Genomic DNA, 20,381 nt, shown 5'->3' with positions numbered 1-20,381 from the left:
AAAAAATTCAATAGTAATTTCTTTACATATATATGTCTGCATGCACACACATTCACACACACACATATTTGACAGATTCTGTGTATTGGCTTGCTCACCTCCATTCTACCTAGCTCCTAATTGGAGAGGAAGGAAGCTAAAAAGGAAAAACATGTATCCCAGGGGTTGACTGCACCTATTCTTCTGGTTGCACCCATTGGATGAAGTCTTGTCAGAGTTACGAGTGAGGCACAGCCCCTTTTTCCTACTTCTGTTGTTGTTTTTTCTGCTGGCCAGCAAGGACAAGGACAAGCAAGGCTTTTCTTCTGTGTTTCAGTGTGTACACCTGCCAGATTCTTGTGTGCCATGGAGTGGGTTCATCAATGACAGAGGCAGGAGCAGCTTCCTGAATTCTGGTTCCTGATCACTAGGTCATAATTGTAGGTAACTGTTCTCCAGCCTTCTAGATGTCAAAAAGCAGTGGCAGTAGTGACAGCTTATTGATTCCAGCTCCTTAAATTCATAGTGCCACCAATGACTTCAAAAGAGACAGCTTACCTGGTGGATTGGTTCTGTCTAGTTCTCAGATTTGTTTCTGAAGGCCAAACCTAGAATCCACTCCTTCAGCTCCCCAATGACTTTGTAAGTATTTAATTCACTATATTAAATCTCTTCTTGCTTAAAATATTTACAGAAGTTCAAACATTTGAAACTTTCAAACATTTTAAAGAAGTTTATAGTTTTCTCAAAGGATTTAGCATATTTTAAAAATATTTTTCAATATCTTAAACTTTAATATATTTAATATATAATAAATACAATCTAGGGAAGAAAGACAGGATACCCAAATATCACCAAATTATGAGAGCCTCACCTTTATTTATCAAAAACAGACCTCTCTTTGTGGACTAAAAGTGAGACATCATTGTTAACACGAATCAACTCTATATCAGAACAAGGTTACATATAGAGCTCATATCTCCTTCTTCCAGAAAAAGATAGTACAGAAAATACTGTGAGGTAACAGGATTAGAGTGAATTCCACATAACTCAATAATTTACTTACAAGTGGTAGTAGTATGCAAAGAGAGAAATGTAGTAATAAGAAAACAGAATAATTAAATCTAAGTTTCTAGACAGAAGACAAACCTTGGACCCATACAGGGCAGGTAACTGGGATGAGACCGCCCAGGAGCCTCACAGGACTGTCCTCTCAGTAAAATGGTGAACTAGAAAAAATAAGCCAACCACAAAATAAAAAGACAAACGAACGGGGTGGGGAGAGGGGGTGGAAGTAGCCCCTGAGAATCCATGCCCAGTCTGCCCATATCCGGGGTTTAATTTTCCGGAAGAGGAATGAAAATGGTCTAAGCTTGTGCTTCCCCAAAGTGGTGCTGGCAGAAGCAAGTGCAAGTATTTTCTGGAGGCACATATCCATGTCCAGACCATACAGGCGTCCCACAAATAAAGCTCAGCAAATGCGAGCCAACACCCAAAATCATAGAACACATGATGAAAAAGACCAGCATGAATAAGTTGTCAGCAAAATAACAAATAAAGAATTAGTCCTCCACCAAAGAATTCAAACATTTGTATTACCGAATATAGAATTAAAATGATTGTTTAAAATAAAAACAGGACTAAGAAACTGAGTTTAATACACAGAGTATAAGAAAAAGCTCAGTTGGGGCCAGTCCCGTGGCATAGTGGTTAAGGTCAGCATGTTCCACTTCTGCAGCCTGCGTTTGTGGGTTCGGATCTTGGGGTGGGTTTGGATCTTGGGTGCAGCTGTGCTGTGGCAGTGATCCATATACAAAATAGAGGAGGGCTTGCACAGATATTAGCTCAGGGTGAATCTTCCTCAAGCCAAAAAAAAAAAAAAGAGGCAGATTGGCACAGATGTTAGCTTGCGGCAAATCTTCCTCCAAAAACAGAAAGAAAGAAAGAAAAAGCAGACTGAGATAAAAGATAACCTAAAAAGTCAGATGCTGAGGCACAAAGATCCTTAAAGATTAATTTAAGGGCACAGACTAAGTAGCGGAGCTATAATATACCCCCTGCATTCTCACTTCAGAAAGTGTACTTTTAACTACTATTTTATGTTCTATTTTTAAGCTAGCCAAAACTGTTTACTTGTCAAAATTTCTTTTAATCTTTCTAGCTAATGATTTCTGCCTGAAATAATTACAAGGACTATCAGAAATTTTTTTTAATGTATTATCTAAAAAGTAATATACTCCTTTTACAAGTTTAAGTACCCTACCAGAACACTACAAATAGAAAATTCTACAGCCCTTGATCCAGCTATTCCACTGCTGGGTATTTATCCAAAGAACTTGAAAACACAAAGGCATAAAGATACTTGCACCCCTATGTTCATTGCGGCATTATACACAATAGCCAAGACTTGGAAGCAACCTAGGTGCCCATCAAGGGACGAATGGATAAAGAAGATGTGGTATTTATACACGATGGACTACTACTCAGCCATAAGAAATGATGAAATCCGGCCATCTGTGACAACATGGATGGATCTTGAGGGTATTATGCTGAGTGAAATAAGTCAGAGGGAGAAAGTCAAATACCATATGATCTCACTCATAAGGAGAAGATAAAAACGACAAAAAAAAAATCACATAGCATTGGAGATTGGACTGGTGGTTACCATTGGGGAACGAGAGAGGGGGGAGGGCAAAAGGGGTGATCAGGGTCACATGTGAGGGGATGCACTATAATTAGTGCTCGGGTGGTGAACATGATGTAATGTATACAGAATTTGAAATATGATGTACATCCGAAAAAAATAAAAATTATAAATAAATTTTTTACACATTAAAAAAAATTTTTTTTAATGTATTATCTAAAAAAGTAATATACTCCTTTTACAAGTTTAAGTACCCTACCAGAACACTACAAATAGAAAATTCTACAGTCCTTGATCCAGAGCACTAAATATTTGCATGGCAAATAACTTTTGATGTTCTTGCTCCAAGATATTGTTTTTGATAACCCCAAACTCCCTGTTAAAAATCCTTGGTAATTAGGGAATTTTCAAATTTCAAGAAATCTAAAACTGAGTTAAAACTTCTTACCTAGAAGAAAGTATTTTTAAGCTATCCTTTATTTATGTTTGCGTTATTTCCATCATCTTTTCTTTAGATTATATCTGCAGAGTTTATAAACCTGAGAACAAGACTCCTCCAAACCAGCGCTGAGGGATACTTTAGTGTGTTCTAAAAACATCTTCTATGTCTTGTAAATTATAAGATGTCCACAATCTTACATCCAACTTTTAATCTGGCAGGCAAAAGGGGAAAGTAACAACAGGAGAAAGAGAATGTACATCAATTTAGTAACTTTGTCTAATTTAGTTAACTTTGTTGTAAGTATGACGTCCTTAATCTTATCTCCAAAATGTGGAGAAAATGCAAAAACATCTAATCCATTGCTTTTAAACTCTACAGAATGGCCAGAAGGAAATGGACTTCTTCCATTATCTAGTATTCTTAAAGACCTATTACCTTACATTTCTGGTTTCCATCCTTCCCTTAGTCTATCTGTATGGAGAGTTCTTCTAGTTCTCTACAACACACACACTCCCCATCCAACTCCCCACATGGTCCCTGCCACACTATTCATTCATTCCATATTTACTGAGTACCCTTGGTGTGCCGGGCATTGTGATAGGTTCTAGGTATATTAAGAAGCATTAATTGAATATAGACTGCTTTGGTATTTTTTTAAAAGTCAACTTATTATATGGTGCATAGTACTGCAGTCAAAGATATCTACATTTTTAATAGATTAGTTGGCAGCAGAATTTCTTATTTGGCTGTTTCCTAATGGGCTGAATTTCTTGAGCCATTCCATATTTCATAGAAAAAAAAATTTCTTTGCTATAGCATAGCAGGGATTTGGCTAGTCTATTTTTTATATGTAAGCATATATATCCTCCCCCCAATTTATGGAAAATGCACTATTGCTAACCATGATATTCTTTTTATTGAAAAGCAATATAAAATAGCCTTAGAAATCAGAGAAGGTAATATTTTACATTATTTCTTCTGTCATAAATATTTTTATGCGCTGTGCCAGAATTTACTTCCCATAACTATTCTTGCTTTATCCAGAACATTTTATACTGGATTTCTACATTATTGAATGTAGTGTTTAATTTAGAAGAGCTTAACAAAGTGCTAATCTGAGAACAGTGGTCTTTCCCTTGCTTTCTTAGGCCTTTTTTCTGAGCGTGCTGATTTATGTACAATATGGAAATCTGATCCTGTTCTCTTCCAGTCAGCCAACAATTCTTTTTGTACTTCTTCCGGTAGTTCATAGAAAACTTCAGGATCAATGTCAGAAGGAAAAGTGACTTTCTTATCAGTACAATCTTGCTCTCTATTTTTCATAAGTCCTTCATGCTGAGAGACTGCTGCTATTGATTGCTTATGGCTATCTGTAGTTCGGTTTTTGGAGAAAAGTTGCTCACTCTGCAAATTTCGAAATGAATGAAAAATAGATGCAGTGGGGTTTGTATTCGAAAAGTGGAATCCTTGAGATTCTTTAGGTCCTTGGCCCATTCGTTCATCTTTTAATCTACTGTCTGTACAATGTGAATAATCCTTTCGGTTAGACACACAAGAGGAACTACTGCTATTTAAGCCTGAAGTTCCTGGTTCACAGGGAGATACAGAGGACAGCTGTTTGCTATTGGATAAACGATCTCTAGGATTTAAGGGACTATCTTGCATTTGTTTTGCAGAAAAGAAAGACAATATTCCTCTAGAGGCACGTAATGGACAACTCAAACTTCCTTTCCCTTGAACTTTTTCTCTAGATTTTCCAGAAAGGATTTCCTCTTGAATATCTACTGGAAGCTGCTTAAAGACTTCTTGGTCGATACCCTCAGGAAGTGAGCAGCGTAGAAATTCATTACTGTCTTTTTCTTTAGAAAAATTTGTAGTATCCAGTGGAGACTCCCCAGTTCTTGCACTTTCAATTCTTTCAGTTGGTAGAAAATCCAAATTTGTTTCTTTGTCTTTAGAAAAATCCTCCATATGAGTGTCTTTCATTTTCTAGAACACAAGGATAACAATAATTTAGATATCTGATATCTTTTAAATATTCATGCTGCTAAAGTGTGACTGTAGCTGTCACTTGACCAACATATTTCTATCCTACTCCATAACTTCAATCCTTTTGGCCAGTTCCAAACAACTAAAGATGATTAATCTACCACAATTAGTCACACTATTGTGCGGATCTTTATGCTCACTATTCCAGGAAGAGGTTTCCTTCCTAGACAGCACTGAGCCAGAAGGTAGGTATGTATTTGGAGACCGGAAAGGATCTTAACAATCATGTACTAAAACTTCCAATTCTGTGAATAAAAGAATGGTGGCCTAGAAAAGTAAACGACTCACCTAAGGCTATCTAAAAAGTATATACATGCACAAAGCATCAAGGGCTGGCTTTCTAAAAATCCCTATTCTGAAGTATAACATTTAACAGAAAGAAAAAAATACTTCTCTGGTAAAAATCCAACATCATTATTAAGATATAACACTCATATTTACATACAATAAAAATTTAAAAACAACTTCAATTCTAATTTGCATTATTTTTCTATGTAAAGCTTCTCACTTAAACTTTCCCTCTAGTTTTAACCACCATAAAAATATATACACAGTCAAATATAATTCAGGAAACGAACACAAAAGTAAGTTCAAAAAAGTGAAAGGAGAAGAGACTTGGGCCACTGTATTTATTGGGCACCTACTATGTGCCAGACATGTACAATGTTTACCTCTCTAATACCACTGTGAATTAAAGACCTTCAATTTTTATTCTACAGATTGATTAAACAGTAAAACACCTTTTAAAATTTCAGTTAATAAATGGGATTAAAAAAGTAACAGAAAAAAAGTAAATCAAGAGGGCACTAATTCATTATTTCCATAATACCATTCTGTTCTCATTTTAAACTTAAATGTAAATGAAAATATTACTAAAATTATACTGACTGACTCAACAATAAATAAAATAAAAACAGTTTAAATTAAGAGTTAATTGTAGGCACAGACAATTTAGTAAAAGATGATTATTTTTTAAAGCATCCCCCATTTAGTAAATAGGAGTCTGCCAAATGGCTGTATACATACGGTTTTGTTTTAGTCATCTGAAAATATGACTGGTCTCTGCCTCTCTATGCCACACTATAATTTCTACAATTGTAAAATGAGTACAGTCACACATCACTTAATGATGGGGATATGTTCTAAGAAACTCTTCGTTAGGCAATTTCATTATTGTGTGAACATGATAGAGCATACATACACAACCATAGACGGTATAGCCTACTACACACCCAGGCTGTATCATACTAATCTCATGGAACCGCTGTCATATATGTGGCACACTGCTGACTAAAATGTCGTTATGCGGCATATACCTGCAGTTATATTCTACCAATACTGCCATCAGAATTCAATATAATTTTAAAACCAAGAAAATTTAAATACTTTAACAAAAAGATGGGTGGGATGCTGGTAGCTTATGCATAAGTTAACAGATAAAAAGATTTGATTTCCAGTATCTGGAAATATTTTCACATTGATGAGCTAGTCATCACATTCCTATATCCTATCATAAAATGTTTTAACCTACTTCCAAAACAGGGGGCCTCCATAATGGTTTTCTCTTTTATCCAGTGATGCTTATATTTTCTTCTTAGAACACAGTACAATGTACTTAAGGCTAGCAACTGTAATACGACAGGTACTATATATAAGTCATTCAAACAATACTACCCAAAAGAATCTCTGAATTATATCAAACACAAACTTAGATTTGTAATTTGACCACACAAATCCAATAACAGTGTACTTACAAAATCGCGCTTGCCAGAGCGTGAAGTTGTTGATAATGATTGTGTTAAGTAATAATCAATAGTCCCTTTCTTAGTAGTATTTAGTGCTTTAAGGTTGCAGAAGCACACACTTAAAAGGGTAAGATGAAATGGCATCTTCACATTCACCATATTTCGAAAAAGTTTCATAAGTATCTCAACCATTGGGGTCATCACATCATAATTTCCTAAATAAAATGTTTAAGAAGACAGTATCCAAACATATTATATCATAATTGATATTAAAAGCTTAATCTAATTTATATTGCTTAAATTAAGAAATTAAAATCCTAAATGGATATCATTGGGACATCTTGACATTATATACTAAACTGAGACATCTCAACATTTATACTAAACTCCAAATGAGTTAAAAGTTTTCAAAAGATTTGAAACTATGGGACGCTTCTGGTTATGCGAGGGTGACGAGGACAGAAAATCTTCTCCCCATAAAACTCTAATAAAACTGAAATTGTCAAAAGCAACCATTTTGAGGATCTCGAAATGAATCAAAGGCACATAAAGTGAAAAGCATGAATTATGAAAAGCTGCTAGAACTTAAGAAAGAAAGTGGGAGACTGCAGCCTTACTGGTGGGAGCTGTTTGCCTCTCCCCTTACAAAGCTCAGTTGGTACAGTAGTTCTACCAGTGTGAGGCTGGCTGTGAAAGCCAGCAGCCTTGCTGCCAGAAAGGACAGACCTGACCAGTAGTGTTGCCAGTAAAATGAACACACTTGGTAGGAAACAAACAGGAAAATCCCACAGCACTCTAGCTTGGGGTTGCAGCTGTGGTGGGGTGAGTGAAAGATCAGTGGACCAGCCATAACTTTAACCAGGAGATCTGGAAACGAAAGAACCATAAAGGGGCTAGATAAGCTCTCCTCTCAACCCTCAGCTGACTGGGAAGCTGCATGCACATGGAGGGGAGGCCAGAGAGGTCCCAAGCTCTCCATACATCCTTGACTGGAATAGCAAAAGCACAGCCAGGGAGATGCAAAACGGCCTAGCAGAAAATAAAAGCCAAGGTGGACTTGAAAACGGCCTAAATTTTGAATGCACTCCCCAACTCATGCACCTATCTGTTGACAGAAGGTGGAAGCCTTCCAGGCTCTAGCATTTGAACAAAACCTTTGACCAATCACTGGCTAACCACTAAACTATACAGACAGGGGTAACCTGCTAGGAAGCCAAAATAAAACATCTAAATTAAAAAAAGAAAGCTGAGCAGAGAAATCTGGGGCAACATATCACAGAGGAGGTAGATTCTGCAGTTTAAATCCAGGTAAGTTACCACAAAAGGCGGCGGGGGGGAGCTCACAAGAAAAAAATGGAAATCCAGAGTTGCTACAATACATTATCTAAAATGTCCAGTTTTCAACAAAGTATTACAATACATGCAAAAAACCCTGAAGGGCATGATTTGTATTTAGGGGGAAAAAGCAGCCCATAGAAACTGACTCTGAGTTGGATTTGGCAAAGACTTCAAAGTTGCAGGCCAGCTCGGTGGCGCAGCAGTTAAGTTCACACGTTCCACTTTGGCGGCCTGGGGTTCGGCGGTTTGGATCCCGGGTGCGGACATGGCACCGCTTGGCAAGCCATGCTGTGGTAGGCGTGCCACATATAAAGTAGAGGAAGATGGGCACGGATGTTAGCTCAGGGCCAGTCTTCCTCAGCAAAAAGAGGAGGAGTGGCAGCAGATGTTAGCTCAGGGCTAATCTTCCACAAAAAAAAAAAACCAAGAACACCAAAAAAACCCAAAGTTGCTATTATAGACATGTTCAAAGAATTTTTTAAAATATTTTAAAGAATTAAAGTAAAATATAATAATGACTATCAAAAAAAGAGGAATCTCAGTAAAGAAATAGAATCAAACATAAAAACAAAAATATAAATGGAAATTATAGAGTTAAAAAGTACAGTAATCAAACCAAACAAAATCACTAGATGAGCAATAGCAGTTTTGAGATGACAGATGAATCAGAGAACTTGAAGACAGCTCAACAGAAATTATCCAGTCTAAAAAGCAAAGAAGAGAAAAAAGACTGAAGAAAAATAAACAGAACTGCACACACCTGTAGGACATTATGAAGCATACCAACATATATGCAGTGAGAGTCCCAGAAGGAGAGGAGAGAAAAAAAAGAAAAAAATATCTGAAAAAATAAGAGCCAAAAACTCCCAAAATTTCACTAAAAAAAAAAAACTACTCTACAGAATCAAGAAGCCTAATAAATCCTAACAAGGATAAACACAAAGCAATTGCACACTTAGACATACATCATAGTCAAACTGCTGAAAAACGCAAAGAAACCAATGACTCATCACATAAAGGGGAACAACAATACAAGTATGTCTACTAATTTATTTCCTCTCAGCTCCAAATTCACTCTTCACTACCTGCTCTATGATAACTGGCTGGACCCTCTACAATTTTTTTACACTGAGCACAATGTTAAGCTTTGTCAGTAGAGAGCAGCGGAGGACCACAAAGAGAGACAGGGAGTGTCTCTTCCTAGTTCCAACATACTGTCATTTACTTTCTTTTGCTCCTGTTACATGGTCTGTTTGTGGTACATGTGTGTGTGGACATCTATGTAGTGCTCTGCCACACCACACAGGTGTGGAGCATTCAGTCCCTCAGCAACCTGCACCCCCAGCCCAAGCCTAGTGACCATGTTACCACGGCACTACCAACTCAAACACTGCACACACCAGGCTGGTCCCGTAAACAGTGCCCTGACTCTTGCACACTCACCAAACAGCTTTGACTTGCCTACACCCCAAAGGGTTGTTTCCTCCCGTTCTTCCTATACAGGCACCATACCCTCCACCTTTGTGCTAGCAGAAGAATGCAGATTCCTTCAGCACAACCACCCACTAGCCTTGGCTTGCCTGCATCCTCAAGGTTTGTTAACGTAAGCCCTCCCAACGTGGACACTGCATACCCCAGCTCATGCACTGCCCTGACAATGAGCAAGCTCCCAACATCCTAACTCCTCCTGTGTGCCCACCAGTCAGCCTCAGCTCATTTACAGATCAGAGGGTGGTTTTCTCTTTGTCCAATAACTACGGACAAGCCTCGGGCGAGGTAACTCAAAGAATTTCTCCACCATCCAGTGTTAAGTACCATATCTTCTCCTTTAGGGGTAGGGGGACTACCCTTTCTAAGTTTGTCCTTCCTTGGGTACTTTTCCTCAGCCCTTGGGTACCTCTTAGAGTTCTCTTTATACCTTTATAGTCACTCCCCTATCATAGTTTAATAATTCTGTGAAACTTTCTCTGTTCAAATTTCTATGTGGTTATTCTCTCCTGATTGGAAGGAGACTGATAAAACTATTAACAGCTGACTCATCAGAAATAATAGAAACCAGAAGGTAATGGAATGGTATATTCAAAGAATGGAAAGAAAAACAGTCAAGAATTATACATACTGACAAACTGCCATTCAAAGATGCTATTTTGGTGGAGTATTCCATAAATTTTAGTTAAGTAGAATTGTTTGATAATATTGCTCAACTCTTCTTTTCAAACACAAAGGGAACATTCTTCAGGAAAGACCATATGCTAGGCAGTAAACGTAGGTTCAATACATTTAAAAGGACTGAAATTACTCCAAGTATGTTCTTTGATCAACATGAAATTAAATTATAAATCAGTAAGAGAAAGAAATTTGGGAAATCATCAAATATTTGGAAATTAAACAACAAATTTCTAAATAAAGGTCAAAGATGAAATCACGAGGGATATTAGAAACTATTTTGACCTTAATGAAAAAGAAACACAACAAAATTTATGGAATACAGCTAAAACACTGCTTAAAAGGAAATGTATAACTTTAAACTTGAATTATTAGAAAAAAGGTGAGTATAAAATAAATAATGTAAGCTACCACCTTAAGAAACCAGGAGGGAATAGACAAATTAAACCTAAAGCAAACAAAAGGAAGGAAATATCAAAAATCAGAGCAGAAATAAATGAAACAGAAAGTAGAAAAACATCAGAGAAATCAATGACACCAAAAGTTGGATCTTAGAAAAGATCAACAAAACTGATAAGCCTTTGTTAGAATAACAAAGAAAAAAAGACAATACACGAATTACCAAAATCAGGAATGAAAGAGGGAACATCACTATAGACCCTAAAAAAATCAGAAGGATTAATAAGGAAACATTAACAACTTCATGCCAACAAATTAAACAACCTGGATGAGATGCAATTTCCTAGAAGATACAAATTACCCAAACTGACTCAAAATAAATAGAAAATCTGAATAACTTACAACAAATAAATCAAATGCCTATTTTAAAATCTTCTCACAAACAAAAGCCCAGGACCACGAACGGCCAAAGCAATTTCAGAAAAGAACAAAGCTGGAGAACTTCTACTACCTAATTGCAAAACTTACAACAAAGTGGGGCTGGCCCCGTGGCCGAGTGGTTAAGTTCGCGCGCTCTGCTGCAGGCGGCCCAGTGTTTCGTCGGTTCGAATCCTGGGCGCGGACATGGCACTGCTCATCAGACCACGCTGAGGCAGCGTCCCACATGCCACAACTAGAAGAACCCACAACGAAGAATACACAACTATGTACCGGGGGGCTTTGGGGAGAAAAAGGGAAAAATAAAATCTTTAAAAAAAAAAAAACTTACAACAAAGTATCAAGACAGGGTGGAACTGGTATAAGGACAAACGTATAGATGAATGCAATAAGAAAGTCAAGAAACAAACCCTTATCTTTATGGTCAGTTTTTGACAAATGTGCCATGACGATTCAACAGGGCAAAAATAGTCTTCTCAAGAAATTCTGCTGGAACAATTGGATACTCACGTGCAAAAGAATGAACTAAGACTCTTACCTTACACCACACATAAAAATTAACTCAAAGTGGATCTAACTGTAAACCTTAAAACTATAATACTTCTAAAAGAAAATATAGGAGGAAATATCTGCGATCTTTGGGCTAGGCAAAGAATTTTTAGATATGACACCAAAACCACTATCCATAAAAGAAAAGAACACACAATGAAATACTGCTACACAGCCACAAGAATGACTATAATAAAAGAAACTGACAATAGTAAAAGTCAGTGAGGATCTGAGAAAACTGGAACCTTCAACTAGAACCCTCATACATGAGGTGAAAATCTAAATTGCTACACCCACTTTAGAAAAAAGTCTGGCAGTTTCCTAGAGTTCAACTTACCAGACAACCCAGCAATTCCACTCCTCATAATCTACCCAAGATAAAAGAAAGCATGCATCCGCCCAATGACTTGCATATAAATGTTCATAGCACCATTTTTCATAATTGCCAAAAAATGGAAACAATCTAAATGCCCATAAGGAAGTTATCTCATGCTGTATAATTACTTTTCACAGTTTTGTTTTCTCTGAACTTGGGAAACATTCTTAACTGAGTCTTTACTTTTATTACTTACTAAAAAACAACAACAAAGTTTTCTAGTGAAAATTCCTAATAGAATAAAGGTATTTAATAGCTCTTTAACTCCCTGTGAAGAGCCTCCAACTTTGGATCATATTTTTAATTCAAAACTTGTCTTTTTAAGAGTTATATAGCTGCCAATTAAATTTTTAGAAAATTAGCCCATACCTGTCCCTAACTTCTGAATTACATGGGATGGAATAGGGCACTGACGACTCTCGCGGCTATAGTAACTTTCAGATGAATTTCGACGGATTGTTAACCTTATTGTATGTGGCTTCCTTCCATCTTGGCATACTCTAAAAATAAAGAGAAAGCAAAAACAACGAATTAGAAAAAGTATTGCCTAATTATTGTTTTAAATGGTCTTACACTTCATTTATCTAAAGGTGCCAGATTTAGCAACTGTAACAATTATAAATACAGTTGATAACCAGGCAGTAAGCAATAAAGGTCCCTTAATAGCCCAAATAAATTTCACAAAGTCTATGCAGTAAACCTCTGAAATTTTTAATGTAAGATTCTCAGGCTTCACTCAGAATTGAGTGTTATGAGAAAAAGAACAGAAATAAGATATAATTATAACAAGCCATTTTATAATCCAAGTCTAAAACATAACTAAAAGCAACATATTAAAATCAGCAGGAAATTTAAGAAACAGAGAATCATTCACTGCCAGATGCAAACATATGAAAAATGACAGAAGATTTTTTCCTATATTTTTTTTTAAAAATTACAAAAAGAAAAAAGGTTTTAAAAATGAGATTACTGGGGCCGGGCCCATGGCAGGTGGGTGGTTGAGTTCGCACAGCCCGCTTCAGCGGCCCAGGGTTTCACCAGTTCGGATCCTGGGCACAGATATGGCATGGCTCATCAGGCTATGTTGAGGTGGTATCCCTCATGCCACAACTAGAAGGACCCACAACTGAAAATATACAACTATGTACTGGAGGTATTTGGGGAGAAAAAGCAGGGGAAAAAAAAGAGGATTGGCAACAGTTGTTAGCTCAGGTGGTAGTCTTTTAAAAAAAAAAAATGAGATTACTTTGGTCAAAGAGCATTCTCCAAATAGATCCAAGGAAGCCAATATTATTACCATCACATGACATATTAGAGCAATAAATTCAAAGATCAATTATATAATATATTTAGGAAGGCAAGTACCCGTACATGCATCTCAAAAAGTGCTTCATCAAAATAGTCTTGGTTGTGGTACTGAAAACAAAAGTTTTAATGATATAGAAAATTCACTTAAAAATCTAATTATTTGAGAAAATAAATGTCATTAAAGAACATTTTCTTTTTTATATGTATGGCAATGCATTAAAAAAATCACAAACAGGCTGGCCTGGTGGCCCAACGGTTAAGTTTGCGCAGTGGTTAAATTCACGTGCTCCACTTTGGCAGCCCAGGGTTTGCCAATTCAGATCCCAGGTGCAGACCTACATACCGCTTCTAAAGCCATGCTGTGGCAGGTGTCCCTCATATAAAATAGAGGAAGATGGGCACAGATGTTAGCTCAGGGCTAATCTTCCTCAAAAAAAAATCACCAACACAAAATACAAATATTGCACAGTTAAACATACTCAAATTTAAGATTCTGAATTGGAAAATTTAGATTTTTATAGTAAATAATTTTTTTCTTTTATCATCACAAAATTTCTTGATTGCTGCTTTCATAAGACAATAAAATATCTTAAATGGTTCCTGTAAACATGTTACTAGTTTAAATACCTTCCAGTTAAACTTGTTCCATCAAGCCATTATGCAATTCAAAGAGTGTGATTTGGTTCCTATAACTACCAGAAAAAGGTTTTATTTAAAGCAATCTTAAACTAATGCCTAGAGGATGGATTAAACATTACATGATTTTATACTCCTTACATACTTATAGTATTAATCATCATTTACTCCAGAAGGAAAACACATTCACACATACACAATTATTTTTTTGCCACTCAGATGGTATTATATCTCAGTCACTGAAATAAGAAGCCATGGTGCAGGGTGGGAAGGGTAAGCAAAAATAAGGATAAATGGCTAATAGTTGGTATTTCACAGGTTGACAGCACCCAGTCTCATTTCTGGTTGATTCTTCAAATAAGAGAACCTATGAAACTTATATGTGTGGTTTCTCAATGTGCAGAACTGTTTCCAGTGGCCAGGCACTTCACAGGAGTCTTATATTTAGCTGAAGCAAAGCAGATGACCCAGTTTCACTAGCATACTCACAGGCTCAGACTGAGTCATATCACCGGAGCTGGGTCACATAGCCAACCCAGCTGCATGCAGCAAACCATGAGCTGCATGTCTCCGCTCAAGACATGCGAACCACTGCATATGAGAGCAGAGCTGTATGAAGTTTCACTTTATCAGTTTTCTGAGACTTAGAGTCATCCAAAAACCATTTTCTCTAGTCACTGTTAGCCATCCTAGCATCATTACAAAAGCACACCTACCCAAAACTGTTAGAACCCTGAGACCCCATTTTGAGAAGCCAAAGAAATGGAAGGAAAAGAGACAATACCCATCTATAGAGAATTGAGAAATAGATATCTGATGTCAAAGGAACATCAGCAAACTAAACGTCTTATTCAGTTTATGCTACGCTATTTGTATACTCATAATCCCGGCTGACACTCCTCATGTACCTACAGACTAGTAACCCTGCACACACTCACAATCACTCTCACTGCTCGTACATAGGCCCAGTTAACTACTACTTCATCTGACTCCATTTTCTTTCACATAGGCTGAGACAAAGAAGACATAAGCGTTCTTTTGCTTTCTCCATCACTGTTGCTCTTAATTATTTCCTATCCTCAACCATCACCAATTTATAGGTATAAAGATTACAGAGATATCCATAAAACTCCCTAGGTAACTATCAGCAGCTAAGATCCACGGTATAACCACAATTTTATTAAAATTAAGAACAATGGAAGTAGATGGATTAACTACTACAAAGAGCATCTGTTATTATCTTTGTAATAGTTTATAATGTAGAGAAATTCAGTGACAAATGATCTATCTTACATCGTTTAGTCTCCAGTTAATCTGTAAGTTCCAAGATAGAACATCAAGTATTCTTTCTATATACCATATACAAAATATATAGGATGATATGGCAAAATGGAAAATCACCTGTTCAAAAGACTAGCAAGTAGTTCTTCAATCTTATTTTTAACTTCAACTTCTGATGAACATTTTTTAAATGAATCTTCTTCACTAAAGGACTACCAAAGAAGCACAAATAAGGATTATTGTAAACTCAAACAAGCACATCCAATGATCAGTGCACATTTCAAATATTTAACACATTGTTTACTAACTTACCTCTTGTGCTTAGTTTGAGCCATTTAGTTCACTTCTATATTAACTGTTTTTATCTGCAAGGTACTGTACTCTACTAGAAAGTGGACTGGAAGTCAAGAAAATTATAAAGCTCTAGCATCACCTCCAAGTATGCTTATTGTATGCTTATGGCAAGGCTCAATCTCCTAGGACTTGAATCAGTTTAACCTTACACAATTATTTAACCTTTCTAAAGTACAGTATCCTCATCTTAAAAAAAGAATGGGAAAGGGAGAAAAGGAGGGAAAAAGGTACGAACAAACAATAGTACTACCTACACCTCGAAGGTTTGTTGTGACAACTAAATGGGCTAATGTATATAAAGCACTTAGTAAAGTGCCTGTCACACAGGAAAAATATCAATGTTAGCTGGCTGACTCTATCTTTCTCCATTGCCTGAGTCGTAAGACTACTCTGAAAACAAGACTTTCTAAAAATTAAAATATTTTGCTTCATATATGCAATATAGGCTACCAAAATTAAGTAGTATGTAATCAAAGTGGCTAACTTGAAACAAATAGATTCAATTTAGGAATACCAATCTAACATAATAAATTAGCCTTCTCATAGGAAACGGATCGTACTAACTTAATAAGCAAACTAGAACAGTAAGAACATAGTACTAAAACTAGAACTCTTTATTTCACATGCGACAACCAGTACTCAATAAAAATATCACTATTATGTACCTGAGGTGGTCCTGAAGACATCACAGGAGAGTTATCCTCTCCAAAACTGAGCTTCTGGATACGCTGAGCAACTGAAATTCCTAATTCCTTTTCTAATATTTTGGATGAGCAGGTCTGAAGATCACGCACACTACTGATACCCAGTGCTTCAAGACGTTTGGCAGTTTTATAGCCGATACCTAAACAAAAAGAAATGCACAGCGTGTTACCATAGTGCTATCTCCTAAAATAAGACTAATTAAAATATTATAAATATATCAACCAAATCTTTAAATTCCATAATTAATATTTTGCTATGATCAAACTTTATTGAAAATCAGGTAGTAGTTGTTCTGCTCACAGTCTCTGAGCTGCAGTCACGAGTTGCTTAACAACGGAGATATGTTCTGAAAAATGTGTCATTAGGCGATTTTGTCACTGTGTGGACATCACAGAGTGTACTTCCACAAACCTAGATGGCATGGCCCACTACACACCTAGGCAATATGGTATGGCCTATTGCTCCTAGGCTGTACAGCATGTTACTATACTAAATACTCCAGGCAACTGTAACACAATGATAAGTATTTTTGTAACTAAACATAACTAAACACAGAAAAGGTACAGTAAAAATAGAGTATAAAAGATAAAAAATGGTACACTTGTATAGGTCACTTACCATGAATGGAGGGGGCAGGACTGGAAGATGCTCTGGGTGGTCAGTAAGCGGTGAGTGAATGTGAAGGCCTAGGACATTCCTGTACACTACCGTACACTTTATAAACACTGTACAACTAAGCTACACTAAATTTATTAAAAAATATTTTTTCCTTCAATAATAAATTATCCTTAGCTTACTGTAACTTTCTTACTTTATAAACTTTTTAATTTTTACTTTTTGACTCTTTTGTAATAACACTTATCTTAAAACACAAACATTGTATAGCTGTACAAAAATATTTTCTTACTTTATATACTGTAAGCTTTTTTCTATTTTTAAAATTTATTTATTTGTTTTACTTTTAAAACCTTTTTGTTAAAAACTAAGACACACACACATTTCTCTTGGTCTACACAGGGTCAGGATCATCAGTATCACTGTCTTCCACCTGCACATCTTGTCCCACTGGAAGGTCTTCAGGGACAATAACACGCATGGAGCTGTCATCTCCTATAACAATGCCTTCTTCTGGAATACCTCCTGAAGGATCTGCCTGAGGTGGGTCTTGAGGAGGTGTCACTTTTTTAAGAAATATGTTCATGGTGGTTTGCTTGGTTTGTTTCTTTTTTTATCATAGATTTGCTCATAAGCAGACAACATACCGTGAATATTCCTCTTTATTAATAAAATCTTTCAGTGTTGGCAATCCATGTTTTCAAATTTTTTTTTTTTGAGGAAGATTAGCCCTGAGCTAACATCTGCCACCAATCCTCCTCTTTTTTTGCTGAGGAAGACTGGCCCTGAGCTAACATCCATGCCAATCTTCCTCTACTTTATACGTGGGACACCTGCCACAGCATGGCTTGATAAGCGGTGGGTAGGTCTGCATCTGGAATCCGAACCGGCGAATCCCAGGCCGCCAAAGCAGAACGTGCAAACTTAACCACAGTGTAACCGGGGCAGCCCCCTCCATGTTTCCAAACTTTTTAAGGAGCTTGCTGAGGTCTGCAAAAGCTTCTATTAAACCTTCACTGAATCTTCTTGGGGCAAACAACTTCTCCTGCAGTTTCCTTTTCTCTTGCCTCTTCTTCATTTATGCATTCCTGTTACAGTTCCAACAAGTAATTAGTAAATTCCTCAGGAACCACCTCTAGGAACTCAATGTAATCCTCATGCACACTCAGGTTAAAGTTGTTTTGCCATCTCAATGATAGCCTTGTTGATTTTTGCAACCTCCTCATCCTTAGCAAATCCTGAATCGCAGATGAATCTCTTGAGTATCTTCTTCCAGACGCCATTCATACACTGCTTAATGACATCACCCCATGCCCAAGCATGGTTCTTGATGCAGTCAGAGACATTATAATCCTTCCAGAATTGTACCAGTATCTTCTCAGTGTCTTCTGCTTCTCAGTTGCAGTTGTAGCCACAGCCTGGGCAAAGGTCCTCCTCAGGTAGCAAGCCCTTACAAGCTGCTGCAACTCCTCGTTCCAGTGGTTGGATCAAAGAGGTGGTGTTTGGAGGGAGAAAAACCACTTTAATATTGGGATGAAGATCACCAATAAGAGGAGGACGTATGGGAGCGTTATCAACAATAAGTAAAATCTTGAAAGGTATGTTACTTTCCAAACAGTACTTCTCTATTTTGCTGGCATAGCAATTCAGGAAGGCATCTTGGAAGAGGAGCCAAGTCATTCATGACTTCTTATCACTTCTGTAGTACACTGGCAGTGTGTTCCTACTGATATACTTGAAGGCCCTGGGGTTCTTACTATGCCAGATCACAAAGGGTTTCAATTTGTAGCCTATAACATTGTCTCCAAAGCAAGACTGTTATACTGTCCTTAAAAGCCTTGGAACCTGGCCTTTACTTAGCTTCTTTATGAATGAAAGTCCTTTGAGGCATCTGTTTCCAGAACAGGGAGGTCTCGTCCATATTGAATATTTGCTCTAGCAAGCAATTATCCTCCACAATCAGTTCATGTAGTTTCCAAAAATTCTGCAGCTGCCTTCACAGCAGCACTTGCAGACTCACCATTCACTTTCACATTATGTAACGAACAATGATTCTTTACTCGTTTAAATCACCCACAGCCAGCAGTAAAGTCAACATCATAGTTGAGTCCAACTTTTTCTTTCCAACATTGCAAACAAACTTTTTTCTTTGGCCATGATCGTGATGGTGCTGAAAGGGATATGCTTCTGCTTTGTCTTCAATCGAAGTCATTATAAGTCTCTCCATGTCTGATATAGGCCCTTCTCAAATTTTTTTTAGTCTCATTGCCTTCAATGAAGCGGATCCTTTAACAGCTTCCATCACTATTTCTTGTTCTTCAAGATTGTAGCTGTGGCAGAATGGGATGTGCCTGACTAGCGAGCAATAACAACCACCATTGGTTTTCCACCTTAGTAGTCCTTAATAACTTCTAATTTCATTTCTAAGTCAAGTACTCGACACAGATTCTTACTGGGAACATTAGCAGTGGATTTTGTATGCTTCGGGGCCATGATGAATAAAACAACACAAGATTAAGTTAAGTACAAGAGAAAAGGATGCAATCAAAAGATGAGGTAAATGCAAGATGTACAAGGCTGCTGCTAGCCTAACACAGCATACTGTTTTACAGTAAACTTTCCTTTTTTATAAGTAGAAAGAGTACACTCTAAAATAACTACAAAAAAGATAGTATAGTAAATACATAAACCAGTAACATAGTCACTCATTATCAGTATCAAGTACTATGTACTGTATATAATTGTATGTGCTATACTTTTATATGATTGGCAGTGCAGTGGGTTTGTTTACACCAGCATCACTACAGACATGTGAGTATAGCGTTGCACTATGACTTTACAACACCTACTTCACTAGGCCATAGGAATTTTTCAACTCGATCATAATCTTATGGGACCACTATCGTATTTGCAGTCCATCACTGACCAAAACATCATTATGCAGTACATGGCTATATATGAACCACTTTGAAAACCTAACAACCTTAGTATAATATAATGAATACAGAGACAACCAATAAATGCTGTCTTGATAAAATGAAATTTTTACCACCTGTTACGTAACACTATGGAAGTGTCCAAGAATCACAGTTATTATTCATGTAAAGAAAGACTGTCAGTAAAGCAATTAAAATTCATTAGCATGTGCTTATTAGCCAACCTAAACAATTCCTATATACAACACCCACATTTATCCACAAGTCATATCTGGCAATATTTACCATCCAAAATACAACTAAAAACCAGAAAGCAAACAAACAAAACAATCTTCTCATTAGCAAAACTCCTATGACAAAGTTCTTGCACTAAACTCAGTCATACTTTATCACAGAGAAATGCTCACTTTAGTGCCCCTTT

At 36.9% G+C, this 20,381-nt stretch overlaps 1 protein-coding gene across 4 annotated transcripts in view; it reads right to left on the bottom strand.

Moving 5' to 3' along the window:
* Nucleotides 1–3,962: 3,962 nt before the first annotated feature.
* POLI (DNA polymerase iota) overlaps nucleotides 3,963–20,381 on the bottom strand; it is a 36,208-nt gene continuing 19,789 nt past the window's right edge. For all 4 annotated transcript variants that reach the window (XM_070275666.1, XM_005612904.4, XM_001499790.6 and 1 more), the window contains 5 exons: nucleotides 16,370–16,548; nucleotides 15,471–15,562; nucleotides 12,495–12,625; nucleotides 6,869–7,074; nucleotides 3,963–5,054 (listed from right to left, as the gene is read on the bottom strand). In XM_070275666.1, the coding sequence (XP_070131767.1) occupies nucleotides 4,176–5,054; nucleotides 6,869–7,074; nucleotides 12,495–12,625; nucleotides 15,471–15,562; nucleotides 16,370–16,548 (1,487 nt within the window). In that variant the 3' untranslated portion in view covers nucleotides 3,963–4,175. The remainder of the gene's footprint in view (nucleotides 5,055–6,868; nucleotides 7,075–12,494; nucleotides 12,626–15,470; nucleotides 15,563–16,369; nucleotides 16,549–20,381) is intronic.

This window comes from Equus caballus, chromosome 8, assembly GCF_041296265.1.
Source record: "Equus caballus isolate H_3958 breed thoroughbred chromosome 8, TB-T2T, whole genome shotgun sequence".
Lineage (NCBI taxonomy): Eukaryota > Metazoa > Chordata > Mammalia > Perissodactyla > Equidae > Equus > Equus caballus.
This window is presented reverse-complemented; position numbering and strand designations above follow the sequence as displayed.